The sequence below is a fragment of the Grus americana genome, chromosome 16 (genome assembly GCF_028858705.1).
Source record: "Grus americana isolate bGruAme1 chromosome 16, bGruAme1.mat, whole genome shotgun sequence".
NCBI classification, from domain to species: Eukaryota; Metazoa; Chordata; class Aves; order Gruiformes; family Gruidae; genus Grus; species Grus americana.
Window position 1 is genome coordinate 15,294,104 of NC_072867.1, and position 25,340 is coordinate 15,319,443.

At 59.8% G+C, this 25,340-nt stretch overlaps 1 protein-coding gene across 8 annotated transcripts in view; it reads left to right on the forward strand.

Moving 5' to 3' along the window:
- CUX2 (cut like homeobox 2) overlaps nucleotides 1–25,340 on the forward strand; it is a 67,995-nt gene that overhangs the window by 36,693 nt on the left and 5,962 nt on the right. For 2 of the 8 annotated variants that reach the window (XM_054844459.1, XM_054844458.1), the window contains exons 2-16: nucleotides 12,566–12,644; nucleotides 12,847–12,940; nucleotides 17,534–17,671; nucleotides 17,864–17,990; nucleotides 18,817–18,893; nucleotides 18,977–19,043; nucleotides 19,287–19,335; nucleotides 20,113–20,217; nucleotides 20,758–20,949; nucleotides 21,058–21,116; nucleotides 21,245–21,293; nucleotides 21,402–21,501; nucleotides 21,750–22,385; nucleotides 23,324–23,425; nucleotides 24,311–25,086. In XM_054844459.1, the coding sequence (XP_054700434.1) occupies nucleotides 12,859–12,940; nucleotides 17,534–17,671; nucleotides 17,864–17,990; nucleotides 18,817–18,893; nucleotides 18,977–19,043; nucleotides 19,287–19,335; nucleotides 20,113–20,217; nucleotides 20,758–20,949; nucleotides 21,058–21,116; nucleotides 21,245–21,293; nucleotides 21,402–21,501; nucleotides 21,750–22,385; nucleotides 23,324–23,425; nucleotides 24,311–25,086 (2,559 nt within the window). In that variant the 5' untranslated portion in view covers nucleotides 12,566–12,644; nucleotides 12,847–12,858. Of the gene's footprint in view, nucleotides 1–12,565; nucleotides 12,941–17,533; nucleotides 17,672–17,863; nucleotides 17,995–18,816; nucleotides 18,894–18,976; nucleotides 19,044–19,286; nucleotides 19,336–20,112; nucleotides 20,218–20,757; nucleotides 20,950–21,057; nucleotides 21,117–21,244; nucleotides 21,502–21,749; nucleotides 22,386–23,323; nucleotides 23,426–24,310; nucleotides 25,087–25,340 lie in introns of all 8 variants that reach the window. The other 6 variants (XM_054844455.1, XM_054844454.1, XM_054844456.1 and 3 more) reach the window with 5 other exon arrangements.

A 25,340-nucleotide genomic window follows, 5' to 3' on the forward strand; every position in this document is an offset into this window, starting at 1 on the left:
AGGCTGCGGGACGCAGGAGAAGCGCGGCGGGGGGGTTGCAGGGATGCAGGGGGGCAGGACCAGGCTGGCCCCCTCCATCGGCCCCTCTTTGGCCTCCGGTAAGGAGCAGGACGGCAAAACCCCGAGGCAGCGGAGCTGCCCGCGAGCAGCCGCCGCTGCAACGCGTGAGATAGCGTCCCTTGATGTACGGGGGTTTTAAAGCACACGGCCTTTTCCCGTCTCCCCAGGAACGGAAATGTGACGCGCGTCTCAAATCTCTGCCCTCTGCGAGATCCCATTACGGCGCTCTCGATAACGCGCTGTAAACCCCGATTCCATTTTAGATGCCGAGACCTCGCGGCTCAGCATCTGTGCTGCGGGACCGCGGACCACTGGGGCGACCAGTGCGAGTGGCGGGCCGATCCCCGCTCCCTCCTGGCCACCGTGCCCGCTTGCTCTGCACCCACCTGCGCCGGCGGTTAAAGGATGCGGCCGCGCGCGTGCAAGCGTGGCACGGCCAAAGCGGCCGGGAAAGCACGCCAAGCTGGTATTTCTCCTTCCCGTCACAGCGGGCAAAGGGAGGAGCCGGCTGCTGGGTGGGTTAAGGTCCGGTCCCGGCCCCGGTTGGTTTCTGCGGCAGCTCCCGGCGCGTCGTGGCAGCCGTCCGTGACCTCGCCAGCGGCTCAGGAGCGGTTCCTGCCGCCTGTGAGTTATTCAGTGTCCTCAGCCACTAATGGACGCCATTCAAATACTTCTCCCTCGTTCTCCCTCCCCAACGTTATGATTCACATCGCTGAAAGCGGATTCCTTTTGGCAGCAAGAGCCCCAGATATTTTATATTCACGCATCATTTTCTCCCCAGGATACCAATTTTCCCCTTCTCTCGTCTCCCCCTTCTCCTTTCGGCTCCATCCCTGGTCTGGTCACGCCAAGGCTCCGTCTCCATCTCCTGCCGTCCCCTCCCCGCGTGGCCGGCGATGCTGCTGGGGGACGGGGGGGCTGGGTACGGCCGCTCCTGCGGGGACGGGAAGGCGATGCTCAGAGGTGTTGGCACTGCTCCTCCTCGCTTGTATTTACTGTGGCAAGGAGCAAAGTCCACGTAGCTGTGGATGCAGTTTACAGGTAATTAAACTCAGCTTGGTGAGGATTTAAACATTAATATTGATGCTAAAGTTTTTAATAAAATATAGGGGGAGAGAGAGAGAAAGAGGTATTGATTCCTATAGGCTTTTTATTTTTTCTTTTCTCCCGCTTTTATTGTCGCGGGGAAGGGTTGATATGTTGGTGAGCGTGAAATAAGGATGCCCCGTGCTGGCATGGGGGTCTGCAGATGAGGACAGGTACGATCCCAGAGGGACGCGGTGAGGAAAACCGTTTGGCAAATGCATTTGGGGTAGATCCGTACGGCGAGGCCGTTCCCAGCCCTCCCCTCCCGGGCATCCTCTGCGGTGGGTGCAGGCTCTGCCCCGTGTTCGGGGGCAGCACCCGCTTCTTGGGAACGGTGCCGAACCTCCGAGGTTTCCACGTCCGCTTCTGTCCCCCACGTATTGCTCTTCGCTGCAGCCGGATCGAGACGCAACCCCTTGGACCAGGCTGCCGTCCGCGTGTCTGGGCTGCGCCGACGGCATCGCCCCCGTTCCCAGCGTAGCCCCGGTGGGGCCGGGCTGGGGGTCCCCGGGGTCCCCCAGTCTCGCCGTGCCGCCGCCGTCGTCAAACCCCCTTTTACAAACCGTGTTCCCGTACCGCACCAAAGGCCGTTAAAAAGATGCTGACGGCTGTTTTTCACTCCCTGCTTCTCTGTATACACACAGGACTCGGGTTTATCTGCTTTCTCGCCAATATTTTTTTATATAACAGTGAAATATTTATATTGTCCAATAAAAGGCAGTAAGCTTGCAATCTCGTGCAAATTCATTTGAGACCGGCAGCTTCGTTGTCTGAATTTTGCACCCAGCGGTGACCCCTGGTAATTGGCTCCATACATCTTTAGCGCTGCGGATTTACATAAGGCGTAGGGGGGTGATCGATGGCCGGGGTCACCCCGCCTGCCCCACGGCCCATCTAGCAGGGGATGGCGGCGACCGCCCCGCGACGTGTCTTCTCCTGTCCCGCCGCAGCACGGCCGGGCGGGTTTTTGGTGACGCCAGGGAGGAAGGGCTCAGTCTCCCACAATTGGGCAGTCGTGGCTTAAATCTCTGCAGCGCCAGGGTGCGAGGCTGGCTCCACGCTGAGCGTGGTGGTCACGGTTTTGGTGGGACGTGGGGACGGAGCAAACTGCAGGTGATGGAGCAAACTGCAGGTCCTGCGGCTGGGACCAGCTGCTGGTCGTGGCGGTGGCGGCTCTTTCCGTTGCAAATCCAATTTGCCCCAAAAGTGCCGATTTTGGGTACCCATCGGCCGGGCAGGGGTGCTGGAGGCAGGCGAGTTGGGGATGGGACGTGCACCGCCGGCACCCGGAGCTCGGGGCGCAGCGGAGCCCCACGCAGGCACCTCCCGACCTCCGCCACCAGCGCCCCAATTCATCAAAAAGCAATTAATAGCCTCCCCCCTCCCCGCTCAGGTTTTACAGTTTCTGTCTCTTCCCGCCGACTGCAGGGCAGTAATTAGAGTCTGTCTAATGAGGTTTTCATGGCAGGGATATGGTCTCTCGCCGTATCTCCCCGTCAGACAAAGGCTTTGCCACGGTTTATGGTGCCGACGTAAATTTTTTGTGGCTGGTTTCACCGCAGCGCGAGTCGCATAGGGAGCGGGACGTCCCTCGGCACGGCCGGACTGCAGGATTTACCGGGGAGCACCCGAGAGGTCGCTTCGCATCACTTCAACCCCATCGCTTTTGGGTCTGGTGGTGGGGGTTTTTTTTCCACATTTGCCCAAAATTAAAAAGCCATATATATCTTAAAAGCCTTATTTATGAACACTTAAGCGTAAGTAAGTCATCGTTGGACGGCTTCCCTCCCTGCTGATGGATGTAATCTGGCACCGGGGTGGACCGGGAGGGAAATCTGGCAATACAATATGCTGTGCTTGACTATTTTGACACTCGGAGTGCGATGTTTTTTTTACAGTTACTGATGAGCTTATGGCACTGCTCCTTTTGGAGAAGCGAGGAGGAGGCTGGGGCTGAGAATATTGATTAGCGAGCTCCTGATTATCTCAACAACCCTCTCGGCTTGCCTTTTCTTTTGCGGGGAATACAGAATTTCTTCAATTATTCATATAAACCCCCTTGTCGATATTGCCATCGCACCGTGGCTGCGTAACGCAGAACAAAATCAGTCCGGGGGAATCATATTCCTGCAGTCTTAAAACTCAACGCTCCTAAACCACCTTTATTTTATTTTTTTCCTCTGGTTTTTTTTTTTTTTTCTTCCCCCGCCCCTTTTGTTTTTGTTTTGTTCCAGAAGGAGCTCAATTCTGTTGCTTCGGCGCTGGCGGCGCAGCGGGGGGAAAGCGCGCAGTCTCATAAACATTTAATTGAACTCAGCCGGGAATTTAAGAGAAATGTACCTGAGGTACAGGAGATTTGCTGTTAGAGAATTAACTCGGCAGGACGGCGGATTTCCCTCCCCGACAACTAGATTTTTGAGGACTGTAGATGTAAGTGACTAACAAGAAGGGAAGCTAATTAACCGCAAAGACAAATTATAGCCCCTGACATTGGGGTACGGGGATTTTTTGCCCTCGCTGCCTCCGGTAGCTCCTTTGGATGGGCAGAGCTGGATCCTGGGGGGACGACGGGGGCTTCGAGGGGGGATGCGGCATCCTCCTTGGATGCATCCCGGCAGCGCGGGAGGCAACTTTGGGTTTCGAGGCGTTTATAAAAAGCAAGCGTCGAGTATTCGGTGCCGAGATGCTGGCACCCAGCTCGCAGCCCAGATGGGGGGAGACGTGTTGTTTTTTAAAAAAAGAAAAAAAAAAAAAAGACGAGAAGGGGGATTTAAAAAAAAAAAAAAAAGAGCAACTCTAAAATAGCTTTCCTCGGAGGCCGTGTGGGGAGGGGTGTTTTCTGCCTGCCTGGGTGGGAGGAAAAGCTGGCAGCGTTACAGGGAGATGCTGAGAGGAGAGGTGGGCAGGGGAGCGGGCAGGACCTGCCCTCACCCCCCGTGGTCCCAGCCATGATCCCAGCCCCTCCCCACCCTGTCGGGGGGGTTGAAACGGGGAGGGGAGAGCCCCAGGAGGGACGGACCGGACCCGGCTTGGTGTGGCCAAGGCATGAGGTCACCATCTGTGACCTCTGCGGGGTTTCTGCAGCCGATAGCGTCCTTCTGCTTTGCCTCCCTGGCCGGTGCTGGATGGTCCTTGTGCCACGTGTGGGCAGGGGTACGGGCAGGGCGGGCAGGGCCCTGCTGCTGGCGAGCTCCCCGATGTCCCCTGCAGGGGTGGTGGCCCTGTCCTGGAGAGCTTCCAGGCGGGGAAGGAGCCATCACGGATGGGAGGTGCCGTGGCATGGCCGGACATGCCATGATGTGGCCAGGAGGTGCCGTGGCATGGCTGGGAGATGCCATGACATGGCCGGGAGATGCCGTGACGTGGCCAGGAGATGCTGCAACGTGGCCGGGAGATGCCATGACGTGGCCAGGAGATGCCGTGACGTGGCCGGGAGATGCTGTGACGTGGCCAGGAGATGCTGTGACGTGGCCGGGAGATGCCGTGACGTGGCCAGGAGATGCCGTGACGTGGCCAGGAGATGCCATGATGTGGCCAGGAGATGCTGCGACGTGGCCGGGAGATGCCGTGACGTGGCCGGGAGATGCCGTGATGTGGCCAGGAGATGCCGTGACGTGGCCGGGAGATGCCGTGACGTGGCCGGGAGATGCCGTGGTCCGGCCGGGATGCACCAGGTGAGGTTGCAGTGGGCGATCTGAGGACTCGCCAAGCGCCGGCGGTGGGACGACGTGGTCCCAGCCCACCGCATTGCCGCAGAAAGCATCTCACTTCATCCTCCAGCCTGACCCAGGTGCTCCCCAGCCCCGTGCCCCTGCCCCGTCCCCAGAGCCTCCGTGGATGCCTTGGCGTTGGTCCCTGATGCCATCGAGAGATGCGTTGCACTTCAGGATACCTCTTCTTCTCCCCGGCTTTTTAATGCTTTCTCTTCGGGGGCCGCTTTCTCTGCTCCTCTAATGTGCTGCGATGGAAACCCCTGGAGAGCCGCCGGTACTCTGAGCTTGCCAGCAGCGACACATTAGGATCTGTCATCTGCTGAGCATTACCTGATTTTAAATCTGTCTCTTTGGAGCTACGGAACTGCATAAGAAAATATTAAAGTAAACAATAAGTGGATTTACACAAATGCGACTGATTTCCATATTTTTCATCACTTCATTTTATTACTGGGTTTACTGATATGCTCATTTATTTATAGGGCAATCCGGTATTGATTCATTCCGATGCACTATGCATAAACACATAAAAGAGAGTGATAACAATAGGAATACATTTTCAGTCTTTTAAATACTGCATTTTTTTCCGATAGTCTTCATTAGATCCGCTACGAGAATATGAGCTATGTCCTTTGGGGAGCCCCGGCCGGTCCCTCCGCCCAAGTGGCTCTGGATTTATGGGGGTGTAAGGGAGAGCAGGATGCGATCCCCGGCTCGGCAGCAGCTGCTTCCCCGGCTCTGCCGCTTTCCTCCCCCCAGGGTGGGTTTTTTCCCCAGGAGGTTTTGGGGGATTTTATCCCAAAAGGTGGATTCTGTTCCCCTGAGGTTTCTTGGCTGCTTCTGCACCAGGCGGTGCGGGATGGACCAGAGCGCCGCTGCTTCTCCTGGGGTGAAGCTCCTGGGGGCTTGGGACACTCTTTTCCCTCTTTTTTCACCTTCTTTTTTCTCCTCTTTTTTCCTCTTTTAAAATCTTTTTTCTTTTTTCCCTTTTTTCCTTTTCCTCTTTTTTCCTTTTTTCCTCTTTTATCCTTTTTTTACTCTTTTTTCCCCCCATCCCCCCTCTTTTTTCCTCCCTTTTCCCTCCCCTCTTCCCCCCCCTCTTTTTCCCTCTTTTTTTTTTTTCCCCTCTTTTTAAAATTCTTAAAATACTTCTTTAATATCACCTTCCCAACGCACACTTTTCAGCCCGCTCCCCATGAATATTAACCAGGGAGAGCAGAGCGCTACATCATCTGCGTCACGGGAAGGAGCCCATAAAAGCGCGGTGATGAATGGCGAGCCTTCCCCCTCCGCTCCTCCTTGTAAATGGGAAGGGAAAAAAATTTAAAAAAAAAAAAAATCATTTTGAAATATTAACCGGGGTGGGGGCGGATGGGCTTTTGGGGCTGTTTCTCTCTGCCGTTCCTAAATACCTTTCATATACATTTAGGCTCCTATATCCTTCCTATATCATTTTTTCCTCGAGGAAGGAGGAGCGGGGCTGGGAGAATAAATTGTACCCGTGGAGAATAAACCCGGCTTTTATTTTTTCTCCTTGATTAGCGAAAGGGCAGTTTCTTTCTCTCACCAAAAGCTGCCCGCGACGGCGGTTTAATGGCAACAGCTTGAGACGGACAAAGTTTGAATATCCTTGCGACGGAGAAAAGAGCAAAGCGAAAGCCCTGCTAATTACAAAAGTTGCTTTATGAAAGATAATTCAAAGCAATAATTTAGCAAACATAATCAAGTAGCGCAGATGGGGATTTTGATGAATAGTTTGCAACATGCAATTAGCAGCTCTTGCAGTTACATATCATTAACCCTCAGAGCACAAAAATTATTTTCTCATTATTAGATGAAAAGGTAAAATTAAGCTGACTAGACAGTAAAGGAACAAACTACAATTAATTACCTTCATTTATTACAGTCATTATTTTAAACTTATTTTTTTTTACTCTGATAGATAGATGAAAACATCTAAATTAAAAGTTTTGTTCTGCTAAATGGGAGGTGAAACTTTACGATGCTTGGGGTGCGCCTGTGTGCTGGGGCCAGCCCGGCTCCATCCCGGCTCCGTCCCGGCTCCGTCCCGGCTCCGTCCCGGCTCCGTCCCCAACCCGGGAACCAGTGGGAACCTCCTCATCACCCCGCTGAATCTGTGCCAGGGATGCAGAGCCCTGTGCATCCCTGCCCGTCTCCTCCGCCGACCTGGACCGCTGCTGCCAGCTGCCCCCGGGGAATTTGGCATATTTTTGCAGGAAAAGAATTTTGCAGGAAAATATTTTTGCAGGAAGAAAATTTTTTTGCCAGAAAATATTTTTGCCGGAAAATAATTTTGCAGGAAGATAATTTTGCAGGAAGATAATTTTGCAGGAAAATAATTTTGTGGGTTCCCAAGAAATCCGGCCCGGCTGGGAATTAACTTGTCCAAGCGGCACCTTCTCACGTCGACGGTCGGAAATCAGCCTGCTCCTTTGAGCCGCGTTGGGTTCGACGCTGAAGCCTTTCGTTTCGGCGCATGTCGGTAGCAGATGGTTTGGAGTTGCCAACTGTCAGCAAATGCACTAAAAAAATAAATTAAGGAAAAAAAAAAAAGGGGAAAAAAAAATTAAGGAAAAAAAAAAACCCCAAAACAACTAAACCAGCCAGTGAACAGAAAGTGTATTAAATTATGTTGGTGGGGATGGTGAAATAAGCTTGCGATATTTTCCCCGCTTGCTGTGGCGTGGCTGGAGGCTGCGGCTCACCTGGGGACGGGCGTCCGGAGGAGGCAGGAGGATGCTCCTGCCCGGCAGCAGGCAGGGGCTGGCAGGGCCGGCGCCGATTCGGGGGCTCAACCCAATAAATCCTGCGGCGCGGAGGAAGGGAAGAGCTCGGGATCCTTCTCCCTGAGCCGGCCGGGCTGGGATGCTGCGGGAAAAGGTGGGAGGGGGGGAAAAAATAACCTAATGAGCCGAACGTCCTCTGACTCTGCTCTCAGGAACTTTGCCAAAGCGTCACTGAACTTGTCAGGAAGTATTACAACAAAATTAAGAACCAGCAGCAATTTTCTTGCGTTCGGGATCCTATGCTTTATAAAGTAAATTATTAATGTGGTGTGGTTTTTTTCTCCATTAAGCAGTTATTTGCAGCAGTCTCGGTATATTTCTCATTAGAAATAACATCATCTGAAGAACTTATATTGATTCTTTTTTTTTCTTTTCTTTTTTTTTTTTTAATCTCCAAATCATGAACGTGAACAACATATTTCTATGACGTTCCCTTTAACTAGAATTCTCAGGCTTTATTTTTATATTATTGATCTTTTTGACATGAATTGCTTTTTGGCCTCGTGAAAACGTTGCGAGCCGCTTCTGCCTTCGGAGGAACGGGCTGGGGGGTGTGGAAGGAGTGCGAAGGGGGGTGCGGGCGTGCGATGGGGCTGCGGGCGTGCAATGGGGCTGTGCCTGCGTGCGACGGGTTTGTGGGTGTCCGCGATGGGTTCGGGGGTGCAATAGGTTTACGTGGGCGTGCGATGGGTTTGCGGGTGTGCGATGGGGCTGTGCACGTGTGCGACGGGTCTGCGTGTGATTGGTCTGTGCGCGCGCGGCGGGTTCGGGGGTGCGCACCATGGATTTGAGGGGGGGTACGATGGGTTTGTGGGTGCGTACGATGCGTCTGTGAGTGTGCGCGCTGCGTTTGTGCGCGTGCGATGGGTCTGTGTGTGCACACAGTGGGTTCGCGGGTGTGCGATGGGTCTGTGGGTGTATGCACGATGGGTTTGCAGGGGTGTGTGATGGGTCCGTGTGCACGCGCGGTGGGTTTGGGGGTACACAAGGGGTCTGTGCGTGCGTGCAGTGGGGCTGTGTGTGTGCAATGGGGCTCTGTGTGTGTGTAATGGGGCTGTGCGTGTGTGCAATGGGGCTGTGTGTGCAATGGGGCTGTGTGTGCAATGGGGCTGTGGATGTGTGCAATCGGGCTGTGGGTGCATGCAATGGGGCTGTGTGTGTGTGCAGTGGGGCTGTGCGTGTGTGCAATGGGGCTGTGCGTGCAATGGGGCTGTGTGTGCGTGCAACGGCTTTGTGGGCATCTGCAATGGGGCTGCGCACGTGCGCGATGGATCTGTGCGTGTGCAACAGGCTTGTCCACGTGCAATGGGGCCGTGCGTGTGCGATGGGGCTGTGGAGGCGCGGTGGATTTGTGCACAAGTGTGCTGGGTTTCAGGAGTCGGTCACCGGGAAGGCAGCAAAGGACCCCGGCACGAGGCAGGGGCTCCCCGGCACACGTGGGGGGTCCCCCCCATCACCCAGAGCTCTCCCCTGGGACAGCGGCTCCCTCCCAGGCTCCCCCCCGCCCTCACCCCCCCCACCCGCAGCCCTCCCCGACTTCTTTACACATCAGCAAAAAAAGCGAGGAAAATAGCGAAGGCTTGAATGAATTTTTTCATCAGTTTTCTTCAACATTTGGGGTCTCTGCTGCCGCTTTCTCCCCTGACAGCTGTTCCTTTCCGCTGAAAAAGAGCTCATTTGTGGTTTACTGCCACCAGTATTTAGATGGAAATAACCCGCTACTTATCCTGCACTTGATCTCATGGATATAAGAATAAACTCACCGCCGGTGCGATGCAAATCCCGCGCCGGTGGAGAGGGGATGCTCAGACAGTCGGTCCTTGCCGCCATGCCGGGAGGAGGACCGGCTGCGCCGGGGGAGTTTTACCATTTTGTCAGTCAATTATAATAATATTTCTGCTTCCAAATGTTTAAAAAGTTGGCTTCGGAAGGTATAATCATGGCACAGAGGCCAGCCTGACAATAGTAATTAATTAGGCTATTACGCATTCTACAGTGATAATTGCTTTGCTGGAAAGTCACCAGCCATGAAAAGGACTCGGCGCGTAAATGTAATTCATCACGCGGCGGCGATCCCGCGCTGCTGCCGTGCCTCACCTTGAGCCCGGGGATGCTGCGGAGGGAGACGGGGGGGGGGGGGCATGGGGAGGGGGGGTGGAAATCGAAATTAATGGCCCGTCGATGTATAACGCAGAGGCAGAGCTCGCTGCCGAGGGCTTTGCAGGCGGAGGGAGAGCGGTCGCCAGCGGGCATCGTCGCCATGAGGGGAGCGGGGATGACGCCGTCCCGACCCCGTCGAGCTGGGGCTGCTTGGGGGGACGTTCAGTTCCCCCGTTTTTAGCAATTTTCTCCTCGCCACGCGGGTGACATCACCCTCTCAGATGGGGACAAAGGGTTTGGCTCAGCTTCTGCCCTGAGGGAGCAGACATTTAGGGGGGTTTTTTTCTACAAAACCTTGATTTTAGGGCTGATATGGGCTTTTTCCAGGTGTTTATTCAGCTCTCTGTGGGGAGTAACAGCGGTTTCAGGGTTGGGATGAGCTGTCCCCGTGCGAGACGCAGAGCTGCTCCGGCAGGAATCTCCCTTGGCATTTTGGTGAATTCTCCCCGTCCGCAAAAGGTCGCTAAAAATGTTAAATCTCTTTTTTTCACTGACGTTTCCTTGAAGTTTAGTGGGACTCGGAAAGAGCAGAGCGCGTGCCTGGCTCACCGTCCTGCCCCGACACCCACACGGGCTGAAATGTGCTGGCCCCGAGCCGGGGCTGGTGAAAGGACCCCCAAATTCCTCATTTGATGAAATGACCCCCAAATGCAAACTGCGGGTCCTGCGGCTCCGTCTCCTGGGATGGGGCTGGAGGTGGGCTGAGTGGCGGGTCCACCCCGGCACGAACCAGGAGGAAACCCGGATCCGTCCCCGGTGAGCCGCCGGCTGCAGAGAGGTGAGGTCCACGGGACCACAGCGTGAGGATGCTGCAGGCTCCCGTCCGCCCCGGAGCCACAACGTTCCCGGTGCGGGGATGCTCGGATCACCGTCGGGATGGATGAGGAGAGGGAAAGGCGTCAAAGTTTCCCCTTAGAAAGCATTTTGTCTCTATGATGTGACTTCAGGAATAAAATTCAGCAGAAACAGCCCGATTCAGCGGCTCTTTCCCACTAGCGCAGGTTGGGGATGCGCGGGGGGCGAGCACAGGGGACGGAGAGGTGGTGGAGAACGCGTTTGGGCTGGCTCGTTGCTCCACACCCTTATCCCAGGGGAGCTGAAGCTCTTCAGAGCAGCTCGAGCGGGTCCAGGCGTCCCCGTCGCCCCGCGGCAGAGCCGTGCCGATGGGCCGCGTCCGCGCCCGCTCCTCCCCTGCTCAAAGTCCGGAGGATGTGGGAAGTGGGGGGGGTGTGGGGGTGTGTGTGGGGGGCGGTCACGCAGGGCTGACACCGTGGAGCACCCCAGCACCACCGCGTCTCTGCATCCCTTCGGACCTCCCTGGCAGGGCTCCCCGTGCCACCCCGCCGGGAAATTCGGCAGGCGCGATGCTGTCCTGCTGCGATACGCGGGCGGTGCTGCTCACCGTCTGCTCGCTGCCTCCCCCCTCTCCTCCCCGCTTTATTATTATTATTTTAAAGCACCCTGAAGCCAAGCATTTTTGCAGAACGCTGACGAAAAGCCCCCAAATTCCTCCTCTGCTGGAAACGCGGCACCGAGAAAGTAGGTTTGTGTACGAGACGCTATAAAAAGCCCGGCTTATACAATTTTAACAATAGAAAAATGATCTTTGTGCTCCAGTGCCTGCGAGCTTGGAAGGAGAAGGCGGTTTGCTCAGGTGGCTGCTGGATTACAAATGAGCGGTTTGCTTTGGGTTTGAATGACAAGCGATCGCAATCCAGGCTGGCGGGGTGAGCCGGGAGCTCCGCCGGCACGGAGGGAAAAGATGCTCCGTCGTGGGTGCGAAGTTCAGGCTTTGTTTGCTAAGTAGCCCGTCGGTGGCTTGGAGGTGGTTTAATTGACTAGTCCGCTGTTGGTAATAGTGTTTGTGCCGGCACCGAGTGCTGGGTGGGCGACTTCCCCCAGCAGCAGTTGGCACAGGTCACCCAGTTTGGATCAAACTGGGTATTTTCCAGCTGGGAATGGGTCACCTCCATCCCTGGCTCCTGCGCCCGGGGCAGCAGGGACACAGAGGTCCGTGTGTCCCACCGGCAACCCCATCCCATCCGCTGCAGGTGGGGCTGGGTGGGAAGGGGACCCTCGGCAACCACAGTGGACCGGAGCCCGGCGGGCAGCAGCCTCCCCCGCCCCGAGGCGCTGCGGCTCCTTGAAAAATTAAGGGAAGTAAATGATTCGCGCTCATAAATGTTGGATGGGAGCGCGCGGCAGATGAATACGTTGTTGGGTTGCTAGCGATGCAGCGTGCCGTCTCCCCGCTGCCCGGCCGCCATGAGTGTCACCGGCACCCTGCCACCCCGGCAGCCGAGGGGGACGGGGGCGTGGGGTCCTGGTCCTGGTGCACGGGGCCGGCACGAGCATCGCTCCCGCCCGCGGCATCGCCCCAGCCGTGCCGTGCTGGGGAGGGCCGTGTGCCGGATCCAGCCCGGCAAGCACAACAACAGGCAGGCTTCTTTATTTCTTATTTAAGCGCTGACATTAAATTATAATTTTCATTTACTCAGAGCGCATCAATGATTTAGGGCGACGTGACGCGGCAGCGGCACGAGGAGTTTAGCCAAAGGCAGCGAGCGGCTGCGCGGGGCACGGAGCGGGCACAGAGCCGTGCCGGGGTGGGGGGCCACCCATGTGCCGGTCATGGGTGGCACCGGTGCCGGCGGTCCGGCAGCGCTCGCTCCTGCCCCGCAGAGCCGGATCCCTCCCCCAAAAGCCCATCTCTCACCCCCTTTTTCCATCTCCCCGCAGGTGATTGCACTTAGTAAGAGAAGCAAGGAGGCTGAGACGGCTTTCCTGAGCATTTACAAGCAATTAATTGAAGCTCCAGGTAAGCAACGCGGTGGCGACCTGGCTGCCTAACGAGTTGCGTGCCGGCGCCGGTGCCGAGAGGAGCCAGCGAGGACCGCGGCAGCGCTGCCGGCCCCGTCCCCGGCACGGCTGGCATCGCCGACCTCCGCTCGCGCATGGTGCTCTGGAAATACCAGCCGAAGAGAGGAGTGGAAACAGCTTTTGCCATCGCTGTGTTTCAGCCCCTGAGCCAAATGCATCTTGACATTAGGAAAGGAATACATTTGCTCAGCCCTTGTAATAACACTGCGGCTATCCCCAGTTGTCTTTTTGACGGTAAGTTAACCGAAACGACCGAGCGCCGGCTCGCAGCGCAGCTCCCGGCACCGGCCACGGCTCAGGGACAGCTTGCCCTGTTTCACCGCCGTGCCGGGGTGTACCCCCAGTCCGGGGCGCCGCTTGAAGTCTTGGGAGGGGGAAACTGAGGCACGGGGCAGCCCCGAGGCTTGTGTTGGCAGAGTCGGTGCTAGGGCCGGGTGAGGGGCTGGGACCCCCCTCCCCGCCGCTCTCCGCTCCCCGCCGCCGGCTCTGCCACGCTCTGCGCCGGGGGTGTCGGCTGCGCGCAGTGACACGGAGCATCCCCCGGCACGGCGAGGACGGAGAGCTGCAAATGGCTGAAGATGCGCAGAAGGGCTCCTGCAGGGCCGCTAATTCATTTTCCAGACATTTAGGAATAACAAAATGTTTTAATGATTTCTTAGGGGAATTAGGGAGACGTATTTTTGTCCTCATTAAATTTTCTCCTGTGCTACAAGAACCAAATGTCAGCTCGGTTTCCAGAACCCAGTTATCTTTCTGCCCCCCCCTCCCCGCGCTCACCCACTGTGCTTCTCCTGCTTGCACGCTCGTGCACATGCGTGCGCACGGATACACGCGTGTGCGCGCCCCAAAACCGCTCCCCTGTGCTCTCCGCGTCCCTTCTCCTCCTCCCCTCTCTCTGCCCTCTGCCAGCGTCCATCCCTCGCTCCCCTCTCCCCTCCTGCTCCCCAAATCCTCCCGCCCGTCGTTTTCTCCCCGTCTGTTACGTGTCCGTGTGTCTCTCGACAGGCGAACTCTTTGTGGAATACTTTACAAGCGCCACATAAGTCCTGATTCGACATTTTTTGCTTTGAATGGCTGCTGTCAACACAAATCTCTGGCAGAGACTGTAACGGAGCCTGATTGCTCAGCAAGTATTTTGATAAGTGAGCTGGCTGTGTGTCTGTAATTACGGGAGAAAACCGTAAATCTTTTGGATATTGTTCACACAGATGTGGCGTGAAGGGAAGGGGGGGAAGCAGTAAAATGTGGTAAAAGCATAATTAATGTCATTGTTGTTGGGGATGATTTGATTTAAGGCTGACTTTGACTCGCGGAGGGATTTGTAGGGCGCTGGTGGAGATGTTTGAGCAGGTTGGGATGGGGTGGCGGAGGAGATGCCGCCCCGGTGGGAGAGGCGACGGCACCGCGGATGTGCCATGGAGGGGCCGTGGATGCACCGTGTGTGCACGTGGACGCACCACGGATGTGCTGTGGGTGTACCCTGGGTGTACCCTGGGTGTACCCTGGGTGTACCGTGGGTGCCCCGTGCTCCTCTCGGAGCCAGGCAGCAGCACGGAGCAGACGTCACCCTTCAGCCCCCGGCACGGAGACCTTCGCCGAAGGCTGGGTCAAGCGGCCGGGCGCCGGCCCAGGGATGAGCTGCTGGTCCCCAGGGACACGGGTGCTCCCTGGAGCCGTGCACGCTCAGGAGAAGGTGATGAGCACCCGGGACACATCCTGCCCCATCCTGCCATCGCGCGGGTGCCTCGAGCTGCTCCGGTGGCCGTGCAGCAGCTGCGCAGTGCTGCGGTGGGGGTGTCCGGGAGCGGGGCTGCCGACGGCCCGGACCCCTTCCGGCACGGGAAAGGGCCCCCGGCCCCGCTCCCCCGTGCCGGGGCTGGGGACACCAGGAGGGACCCTGCCCGCTGCCCCGTCCCTGCCGCAGCACTGCCGCTGCCACTAAAGGACAGCCAATAACGCCAGCTAGTGGCAGCACTTATTATATATAGAAAATATATATATGTATAAAAAAATATCTGTGTATCGATGGTGGGCGAGCGCATGGAGCGATGGATAAGCGCGCCTGGGCAGCAGGTTGTGCTTTGCGGCAGGGACTTGCCGGCACAGGGGTCAGCGTGAGCCGGCTGTGCCGTTGGTGGGCGATGCCGCGCCGCGGCCCCTGGGGCGTGTGAGAGCTGCCGCGGGCGGCCACGGCGCCGGAGCGTGTGGCACCCCGAGGTCTTATTTTGGCACGCGCCTCTCTCGCATCACCCGTCACCCAGCTGTGCCGCCGGTGAGTCACCGCCACGGCGGGGCCCGCAGCTGCTCTGCCGCTCGGCTGCAGCGTCAGCACCGTCTCCTCTAACCTGTCCCGATGGGGGCCACGACCCACGCGGGGGGGCACCGTCCCCCGTGCCGTGGGCCGTATCCTGAACCCTCCCGTGCGGCTCGGGGTGCGACTGCACGTGGCACCCGTGGTGCCTTGGTGCGAGCAGGCGATGTGCTCGGTTTTGGGTGTGTCCTCTCGCCAGCCTTGCAGCGGGAGGGTTTGTTCACCAGCGGCACGAGCACGGCACGAGCACGGCGTGAGCTTGGGGCCCGGTCCCGGCAACCCCTTGGTGCATCCGAACACCTCGCGCGCGGTGGCGGAGCCGGCCCCGCAGCCGACGACGGCACTATCCCGGTGACTGGACAGCGTGGTATTAACACCGTGTAATTAGTCCAGCCGGGCGTTTTGCATCAGCACTGCCCCGGCTGACGTAGGAAGCGGAGTCGGAGCGCCGGTCGCTCTTTTCCCTTCTAAAAGCTCCGCTCCCGACCACTTCATCCCGGGATGTCGGCTCCAAATGGAGAGCAAGGCGCTGAGGAATCGCCCTGGCTGTATTTCAGCAGCGGGGCTGCAGCTCACAAGAGGGGAAACGCTGGCTTGAGGAAAATCCCCGGAGCTCTGTTGCTCAGGAGAATTCCTCCCGTATTATTTCTCATCACGGAGGTCAGAGGAGTTGCTGGCGTGGATCGGACGGGGCCTGTCCCGGCGTTTATCCCTGCGGAGGCGGCTCGCAGGCTGGCACGGAGCATCCCGCCAATGCCCCCAGGGCCGGGGGAGCGTGGGGGGGATGCCCGGCCCCCGCAGCCTGTGAGCCGGAGCCCTGGAGCGCGGGGTTTAATTAGCCGTATCGTTATCTCAGCTGGTGTACTTACGGGTGTTATTAATGGCTGTGAGAGCATCCAGTCCGGTTCGGGATCACGCCGCGTTGCTGCGACCCCCTTCAATGGCGCGCTCCCGCATCCCTGGGCGGGGAACCAGCCCGAAGGGTGCTGAGCCCTGGCGTGCCGTGAGCCGAATGATGCCGAGCCGAAGGGAACGGCCCGGGAGGGTTCCGGCCAGAGCAGAGTCATCGATTCAGTGCCAAAGCCGGCAGCGTGCCAGCGGGGCTCAGCACCCGCCTCTGGCTGGGACCCCCTGGCCGAGCTCTGGGCACAAACCTTTTCTCCCAGCCCGGGCGCGGGGTCTGCTGATGTCCAGCGGAAAGCAGGGGGGTCGTTCCCTGCGGAGAAGGATGCTCCGGGGGCTTTCTGCGTTAGCACGCGGGGTCCGGCAGTCGCTGGTGCTGCCGGGGAGCCGTGTGGCGGGTGCTGCAGTGGGGCTCTGCACCCCACGGCAGCGATGCTGGGGGATGGAAGGACAGCGGCGGGTCGGGGGGACCCCCAAACCCCATCCTGGGGGGGGGCATGTGTCTTAGCTTCGCTCATTTGCGAGGAGCATCCATGCTGGACATTTGCAGCGAGGATCACAGGCCAAATCCTGCGTCTTTGGGGCAGATTCACCCCAAAGATGCCCGGTGCCACAGTCGGGCTGTGCCGGCGCAGCCCCAGACCACCCCGAATCCCGCGGCACGGTCACGGTAGTGCCAGGCCCCCTTCATCCTGCCCCGCTGCCATCTCAGCCGGGGAATTGCTGAGCAGAAGACCTGCTCTGCGTCCCGTTTGGAGCAGAGGCAGCCAGTTGTTTGATTTTTTTCCATCACCATTATTATTTTCTACCCTCAGATGCGTGCCACGCATCCATGCCGTACAGTAGCTCGCCCAGCTCCATCCCACTTCCTTGTTTGTCTAACTTTCTGCCCCTGGAGAATTTAAATCTATTTTCTTTCCTCTTCTTTTCTTAAAAAAAAAAAACAACCAACCAAACCTATATTAACCTGGCTCAATAGGAGGCATTTTCTTGAACTTATTAAAAAATCCAGACTTGTAAATTAATTTGTTCATGTTGTACAATGGCAGTGCAGATGGACTCATTAGCATGCACACAACAAATAATTATAGATGAATTTTTAGCTGGCCTGCTTAATGGGCTTGCTGGGTTAATTATGTCAATGTATAATTACATCAGCCCTGGGAGACATAATGGCACACCCTGCTGAGCAGACACTAGCTAATGATGGTGTAATGCTGACAGAGGGAAGACGGACGGCGCTGAATGCACCTGCTTACCTCGGCACAAACCGCCATTGTCTGCGCCCAAACGGGCCGGCGCTGGCGGCACCGGGGCCACCGGTGCTGCGGGAGCCACCGGCTCGCTCGGGGAGGCGATGTCCCCATGCAGCCCCGCCGATCCCTCGGGGCTGGCGATGGAAAGCGCGGGACCGAGGGGTGTCCCCACGGCTCCCAGCACCCCATGGGGTGGCCCGGGGCTGGGAGGGCACCCGCTCTGGTTTTAAGCAGGGTGCGGAAGGCGGCCGTCCCGGGGTGGGTGGTGAGGAGGGCGAGCGGTGGGTCCCCAGGGAGGTGGGAGAGGGCCAGCGCTGGGCATCCCGGCCGCTCACCGCCGCATCCCGTGTCCCGCAGACCCCGCTCCTGTGCTGGAGGCTGCCCGGAGCCTGGAGGACCGGCTGCAGCAGCTCCAGCGCCTCGAGCCTGAAACCACCCCCCTGAAGGACCTCAGCCGCCCCTGGAAGAAGCACCCGGAGCTTGGCAGCACCAAAGGTACCCCCCGGCGCCGGCCGCCCCGGCGGACGAGGGCGGCAGCAGCGGTCCCCGGCTGGGTCCCCCCACGTGCCTCTGAGCATCCCCGGGGCGCGAGGGGTCTCGGGGCCAGATCCTGTCCCCTGGCCCGTGGTCCCCAGCGGCCACCGGTGCCGTACCCAGCGCGGCTGTGTGAAACGTGTCCCCCCGCAGAGCGCAGAGAGGGGACGTCGCCGGCGGCCGGGCTCACGGCAGCGGCCGAGCCCCCGCTCTCGGGCGTCGACGGCAAAGCACTGTGCGCAGAAACCTTGCAGCAGAGAAATGAGGCAGAAAAGCAAAAGTACGTGAGTACCGGGGACAGGGCTGCGCGCTCTGCAGCCGGGGTTGTTTTGGGGTGCTCGAGGGACATGTGGCCCCGTCCCTGCTCCTGCACGGGGGTGTCTGTCGGTCCGTCCCTCTCCTCCTTCCCTTTGCTGTCTGGGTTTGAGAATGGCTGCATCCAGCCTGGAAACCTGCTGCAGAGTCTCGGGCACTCCGAGCATCCGTCTGTCCATCCGTCCCCTCTCCCAGGCGGTTTTTGGGCAGCGACGGGTGCAGGCAGAGCCGGGGCAGATCCCTCCTGCCCCTCGCGCCATCTCCCTGGCACGTGGCTTTGCTCGGACAAATGGGTTAAGTCCAGGTCAGCGGATGAACCTCATTAAAAGGCCTTTTAATTTGGAGGCTCCCGGCTTTCCCGGTGCCTTCATTGTTATTCCTTAGCACGCTGCACCGGGAAACAAATGAGGAATCTTTAAACCCTAAATTGCAGATCTCTGCGAGTAAGTTCCTGGCAAGTGCAGGCTATAAATAATGCAGAATAACTTTTCCCTGATTGCTTCCCCCCCTCCAATTAACTGCAGGCGGGGGTGGGCTGCCATCCCCCCCGTCGGAGGGGTTTCACCCACAGCGATCAGGATTATTTTCAGCCCAAAGTGAATTTTTTACACCCGGGGGGGGCAATAAACCCCTTAATGTCAGGGGGGGTAACACGGCTTGAACGCATCCCGGCACCCACCGGCGGGTCTCTGCCCCGGCGTCGCTGAGCGATGGGGACGCAGCGAGGGGGTCTCCGTGTGCCCCGGGGGGGACCGCGGGGTCGGCACGTGGCTGATGTCCGTGTCTCGCAGGGGACTGCAGGAAGCACAGGTCACTTTGGCCGCTCGGCTGGGGGAGGCAGAGGAGAAGATCAAAGTGCTCCACGCAGGTAGGGGGGGCCGGGGCAGGGGTTGTCGGCCGTGGGGGGCCGAGCCCCCACCCCGCGGCTCACCCTCCTCTTCCTCTTCCCAGCGCTGAAGGCCACGCAGACAGAGCTGTTGGAGCTGCGGTGTAAATACGACGAGGAAGCTGCGTCCAAGTAAGTCGCCGGTGATGCCCAGTCCTGCCCGGAGGGCTGGCGTGCCCGAGGCTGAGCCGAGCAGCGCCGGGACGTCTCCGCGGTGCTGCTCAATGACTTGAGGAGCTGAGATGCTTTAAGCGACCGCAGCAGCGTCCCAAGTCCCAGGGGCTCCCAAAACCTAAGGCAGGAGCTCTCGCCGGCTGCAGAGGGCTGTGTCCCTTCCTTCCGCGCCGGCTGACGCCTCTTGCTTTCTCGTCGCAGGGCAGACGAAGTAGCCATGATCATGACGAACCTCGAAAAAGCCAACCAGGTGAGCTGGGAGGTGACTTGCCAGCCAAGGCAGGGCACGTACCCCGCTTCCCCCTGCGCCACACTCAGCCGCAGCCCCCCGGGGCTGATGGGCTTCACCCCACAGAGCCTGGGTGCTGCACCCACCGCGGCACCCCAAGCACCTGCGTGGCCTGGATGTCTGTCCCTGAAAACGGTATGGGGTGGCCAGGCTCCGGGACTGGGAAGCCCTGTAAAGGGGAGCTCTGGTTTCCTTCGCATGGCAGCTCCTCCGAACCAGCCCGGTGGGACCCCCTGTCCTATGGCGGGGGTCACTGGTGTGTTTGGGCTCCCACCGGGCTCCGCTTTGGCTGCTGGAGCCGGTGTTTGTCACCTCCAGCCTCTCCCAGGTGTTTCAGGATATGACCCACACCAGCCTGGTGTTGGTTCCTGGTGTAATTGCTCCTGGTCTTATCTATTCCTATTCAATAGTTTTATTTAATTCTGAAAATGTAGGTACAAATGAATGTCCATAGATAATAGAAGAGATTTAACGAGCAATTTGCATGTAAATACGGCCTTTTGGGTGGAAAAAGGCAGTGTCCTGGAGGTGGGCTGCTGGTGCCCAGGGATGGGGACTGGGAACCGCGCTGGGATGCGGGGAGCCGAAATACACGGCGGGGGCTGGCGGTGTCGGTGGTGGGAGCGGGATGCTCAGGAGAGGCGCGGGTGGGTGCCGATCCTGGAGCCTTGCTCTGCCCCGTGTGGGGTGGGACGAGCCGCGGGTGCCCGGCCTGACGCGCTTTCTGCTCTCTTGCAGCGAGCGGAGGCGGCGCAGAGGGAGGTGGAGAGCCTGCGGGAGCAACTGGCAGCCGTGAACACCTCCCTCCGCCTGGCCTGCTGCTCCCCGCCGGGCGCTGCTGGGGTGAGGGCACCCCTGGGGGACAGCAGCACCCCGTTATGGCCAGGAGCATCTGTCAGAGCCAGGAGCATCCCGTTGCACTTGGGAGCACCCCGTCATAGCTAGAAGCACCCCAGGGCAGCCAGGAGCACCCTAGCACGTTCAGGAGCATCCCGTTGCGCTCAGGAGCATCCCATCGTTTTTGGGAGCGCCCTTTTGCGTTTGGGAGCGCCCACCACGTTTAGGAGCAAGCCTGAAATGCCCGTGACCGAGGCGTTTTTCCACCATGGGGTGGTCACGTTGGCCGTGCCCTACCTGCAGCCCCAGCCTCCTACGGGGAGGGGGGACAGGCACCCCCATAGCACCGAGCAGACGTACCTGGGAGAGCTGTAAGGGCGGAGGAAAGGTCTGTCACGGCCCACGGCTCCATCACCCCGGGTCCCCGTCACGCAGGGCTGAGTCCTGGGCTCGCCTGCTCTCCCTGGGGACGCGTCTGACAGGGAGGGTGGCCCTTGTCCCCGCGTTGGGCAGCCAGGAGCTGACAAGTGTCCCCTCTCCCGGCAGGACAAAGTGAGCTATTCCATGTGCTCAGGGTCGAGGCTGGAGGCGGCGCTGGCTGCCAAGGACCGGGAGATCCTGCGGCTCCTGAAGGACGTCCAGCACCTCCAGAGCTCGCTGCAGGAGCTGGAGGAGTCCTCCGCCAACCAGATCGCCGAGCTGGAGGGGCAGCTGGCCGCCAAGAACGAAGCCATCGAGGTGCGCCCATGGGGGCTGGGGGCTTGCCAGGGAGGGGGTGCGCGGGTTCGGCCATGCCGGGGGTGTGCCAGGAGCCGGCTGCGAGGACTCCCCTCCTCTGCTCCGCAGAAGCTGGAGGAGAAGCTGCAGGCACAGGCGGACTACGAGGAGATCAAAACAGAGCTGAGGTACGGCTCGACTGGCATGCGTGGCCACCGGCACCCGCGGCACACTGCCGAGCAGCTGTAACGCTCGGCGGCTTGACGGCAGCGAAAAGCCGTGCCCACCGAGTCACCCCCCCTTGTCTCCCTCCCAGCATCCTGAAGGCGATGAAGGTGGCCTCCGCCAGCTGCAGCCTTCCCCAGGCAAGTGCCGCGGCGCGTGCCGACACGCTCGCCGGGCTGGGGTGCGCGTGCCAGCCCTGCCGCCGCCGGCTCCGCCGCCCTTTCCCATCTCGGCTTGGCTCCTTGCAGAGCATATCGAAGGCAGAGGAGGCCCTGCTGCTGGGGAAGGAGGCTTTCTACCCCTCACAGAAGTACCTGCTGGAGAAGCCCAGCCTGCTGGCCAGCACTGGTAGGGTCCCCGGGTCCCGCGGCAATCCCCGGTCCCGCTGGGAGCATCCCTGGGAATGTGGGCGGCAGGGCCGGATCCTGCCCCGGCTGTGGGAAGGAGCCCGGAGCCAGCAGCGGGGCAGGGGGATGGACAAGGGGTGGGATGCTACCTGGGGAAACTGAGGCAGGAGATGCTTCGCTGCGAGACCACGCTGGGGCCGCCGGCCGGGGGGACTCTAGTGCGTCTCCCTCTGTCTCATTCATCTCTAGAGGAGGATCACTCCGAAGACGAGTCGGGGAAGGATTCGCTGGGCATGGAGCAGCCGTACCCGTCCCCCCCGCACGCCCCAGCGGACGAACCCGCCTCCCCCACTCCCCTCCCGCCTCTGCCCGGCCCCGGCCTGGCTCCCGACGGCTCCCGGACGTTCTCGCTGTCCCCCTTCCCGGGGAGCGAGCGGCTTTCGGGGGACCCCAAGACCACCCACCTCCCGCCGCCTGCCTACAAGAGCGAGAGCACCAGCGGGGGGCCGCCCTTCCCCTCCGCCTTCTTCGGGGCCAAAAGCAGCAGCGTGGCCCCCGGCACCGTGCCAGCCACCAGCGCCGCCAGCCCGCCCGGCGAGCCGCCCGAGGGCAGCGCCGGCAGCTCTGCCGAGGAGGAGCAGCTGGACACGGCCGAAATCGCCTTCCAGGTGAAGGAGCAGCTGCTGAAGCACAACATCGGGCAGAGGGTCTTCGGGCACTACGTGCTGGGGCTGTCGCAGGGCTCCGTCAGCGAGATCCTGGCCCGGCCCAAGCCCTGGCGCAAGCTGACGGTGAAGGGCAAGGAGCCGTTCATCAAGATGAAGCAGTTCCTCTCCGACGAGCAGAACGTGCTGGCCCTGAGGACTATCCAGGTGCGCCAGAGAGGTGAGTGGTTGGGGTGGCCCCGGCCGACGGGTCCTGCCCCGGGATGCTGCAAGCGGTGCCGTGGGATCCCCTCCCAAAGCATCCCGGCAGCACCTCGGGGTGCCCTGAGCCACGGCGGGGATGCCCGCCGGCCCGCGATGCGCCGGCAAGATGGGCAGCGATGCCGCACGGAGTCACCGGTGGCATTCGGGGATTGTCCCCGGCGGTCCCCCGACTCGCCGCGGGGTGGGATGGAGCCCCAGCAAATGGTAGCAATTAGCAACAACCCATCGTGGACGCTGCATCCCCGGACGTGCTTTATTCATTTATTCTGACAAATGCCATTTAATTATTCATTAGGCTGTTTCGTGGCGTATGAATCAATGTGCCTGGGAATATTTCGTTAAAATAATGAAGTCTTAGTGCTGTGGGACCTCGGTGGTAACGCCCCGCCGCCTGTGCACCCGGCTCCAGGGACAGCGGCTCCTGGCCCCGTCTCAGCGGTGGCAGCAGTGGCGGCTGGTCACTCGGGTCCCCGCGGTGGCACGGGGACGGGGTGACGCTGGTCCGTGCATCTGCTGGCGTTTCAACCCAGAGGGCTCTGATTTATCCCCTGGATCCGATCCAGCAGTAACCCGTTGCCTGCGGGAGGGCACGGCGCCAGGGATGGGAGTCGCGGTCCCCGTGTCTCCGCTCAGCACCCTGCCTGCCGGTGGGGAGCGGGTCCCCTTGGGCGAGCAAGGTGCTCGGGAGATGCCGTGCTGGAGGCGAGAGCTCCCCGGGGCTCTACCGGGGCTCCCTGCGCTCCGGCTAGCGACTAATAGGGAGCGACATTTGTCTTAAAACCAGCGTCCCTAAAAATAACTGAACACGAGGAGCAGTAAACGCTTCCTGACGTACAAGCGGAGCTTGTAAAACCAGCGCCGGTGACAAAGCTGTTACCCTGCCTCTTTGATCAGGTAGCATCACGCCGAGGATCAGGACGCCGGAGACTGGCTCTGACGACGCCATCAAAAGCATCCTGGAGCAGGCGAAGAAGGAGATCGAGTCACAGAAGGGAGGTGGGTGCCGGCACATGGGTGGCCTCGGGGGTGGCCGAGCCCCTGCTCTGCCCCCGTGGGAGCAGCACCCATAGGGGTGCCAGTGGCTGGGTGCCATGTGGCTGCGGGTCCCATGGCACCCCCAAAACCCACGGCGTCCGGTGCAGGGGTCTCTGCCCCCCCTGGGAAACGTTAGCTGGCCCCTGCCAAGCCCGGCGCTCGCGGCACGGTGCTGGGCAGGGTGGTCCTGGGCTAACCCTGCGCCTGGCCGGGGACGGACCAGCCCTGGCAGGGCCAAAACAGGCTTTATTTGGCATTTCTCCTGCTGACATCCGTAGGGATTTGGGGCACGGTGGGAGGAAATGCTGGTAAGTCCTGTTAGGGATGGAAGACTGTCCATGCGGCGATGTTTGTACCTGGGCTTTCAGAAACTTTGGATCTACCCTTGCCTCCCCTCCCTGCCCCAAAGCAGATGATTAAATGAGGATGCACGATCCATCTGGCACGAGGAATCATTAAAGCAGCTGCGCTCGCAGTCAATTACAAGAAATGAAATACATTAAAACAGGTAGTCTGCTGAGAAAGCAGAATCCCAGAGAATTAAATTAGACAGGAACGGTGGAAAAACAGACAGGGAAAACAAACATGTTTGTCTATTGCTGTCGTTGGTAATGGAATTTATTTTGCAGTCGTCAAAAAGAAAAGCTTGTTTAGAGCTGGGGTGTCGCAGCTTTTGCTTTGCGGGCGCTGCCGGTCCTTCTTCTGATCTGCGCTCGCGTGGGGCATCCGCTTGACGGAGAGCTCTGAACCAGATTGGGCCAAAATCCCTTTTTTTTGAATTATAGCCACGTGGTAAAACGATGCGTGCTGTGCCTCGGGGCTCCCCTCACCCCTTTTTTTTTGCAGGCGAGCCCAAAACGCCGTTGGCGTCGCAGGCAGTGGCCAACGGGGCGGGCGGCAGCAGCTCGGAGGACGCCATCAAGAGCATCCTGGAGCAGGCGCGGCGGGAGATGCAGGCGCAGCAGCAGGCGCTGCTGGAGATGGAGGCGGGGGGCAGCGGGCGCCCCGGGGACACACCGCCCGCCGAGCGCTCCACGCTGGCCGCCGTCAACCAGAACATCGTCCCGACCTACGTTAAGCAGGAGGAGGGGAGCAGGGCCAGCCCCGGCCCCCCGCAGACGCCCCTGGCCGTCCTCTCGCCCGCCGCCTTCGTCCAGAGCATCATCCGGAAGGTGAAGTCGGAGATCGGCGACGCCGGCTCCTACTTCGACCAGCACTGGGCATCGGAGCGGAGCCTGCTCAGCCGGCCCTACACCTCCGTCTCGCCTTCGCTCTCCTCCTCCTCCTCGAGCTACTCCAGCATGGCCAACGGCCGGGGCTGGCCGCGGGGCGAGCCCAGCGAGGGCGGCACCAACGAGGACGAGCTGCTGCCGGCGGACGACGAGCCCCACCGGCTGACGGAGATGAAGGCGGAGGGAGCCGGCGCGGAATCAGCGGCCAGCGGTCGTCTCTCCTACTACCCCGCCTACGTGCCGCGGACCCTGAAGCCCACCGTGCCGCCGCTGACGCCGGAGCAGTACGAGATGTACATGTACCGGGAGGTGGACACGCTGGAGCTGACCCGGCAGGTCAAGGAGAAGTTGGCCAAGAACGGCATCTGCCAGCGGATCTTCGGGGAGAAGGTACCAGCCTGGAAAAGGGGGGGTCCGGTGTCCCCTCTGCTCCGCGACCCAGAGCCCCAGGGTTCATCGGTGGCCTCTGCCAGCTCCCTCCAGGGTCCCCGCTCTCCCCGGTGGGTTTCCCCTTGGAGGATGCTGAGTCCTCAGGGTCTGACCCAGCCCCAAGCGGTCTCCCAGTGGCCACCACCAACTGGTTGGTGGCACTTCCCACCAGCAATGCCCTGTCCCCCGCGCAGAGCCCTGCAGGGACCATCCTC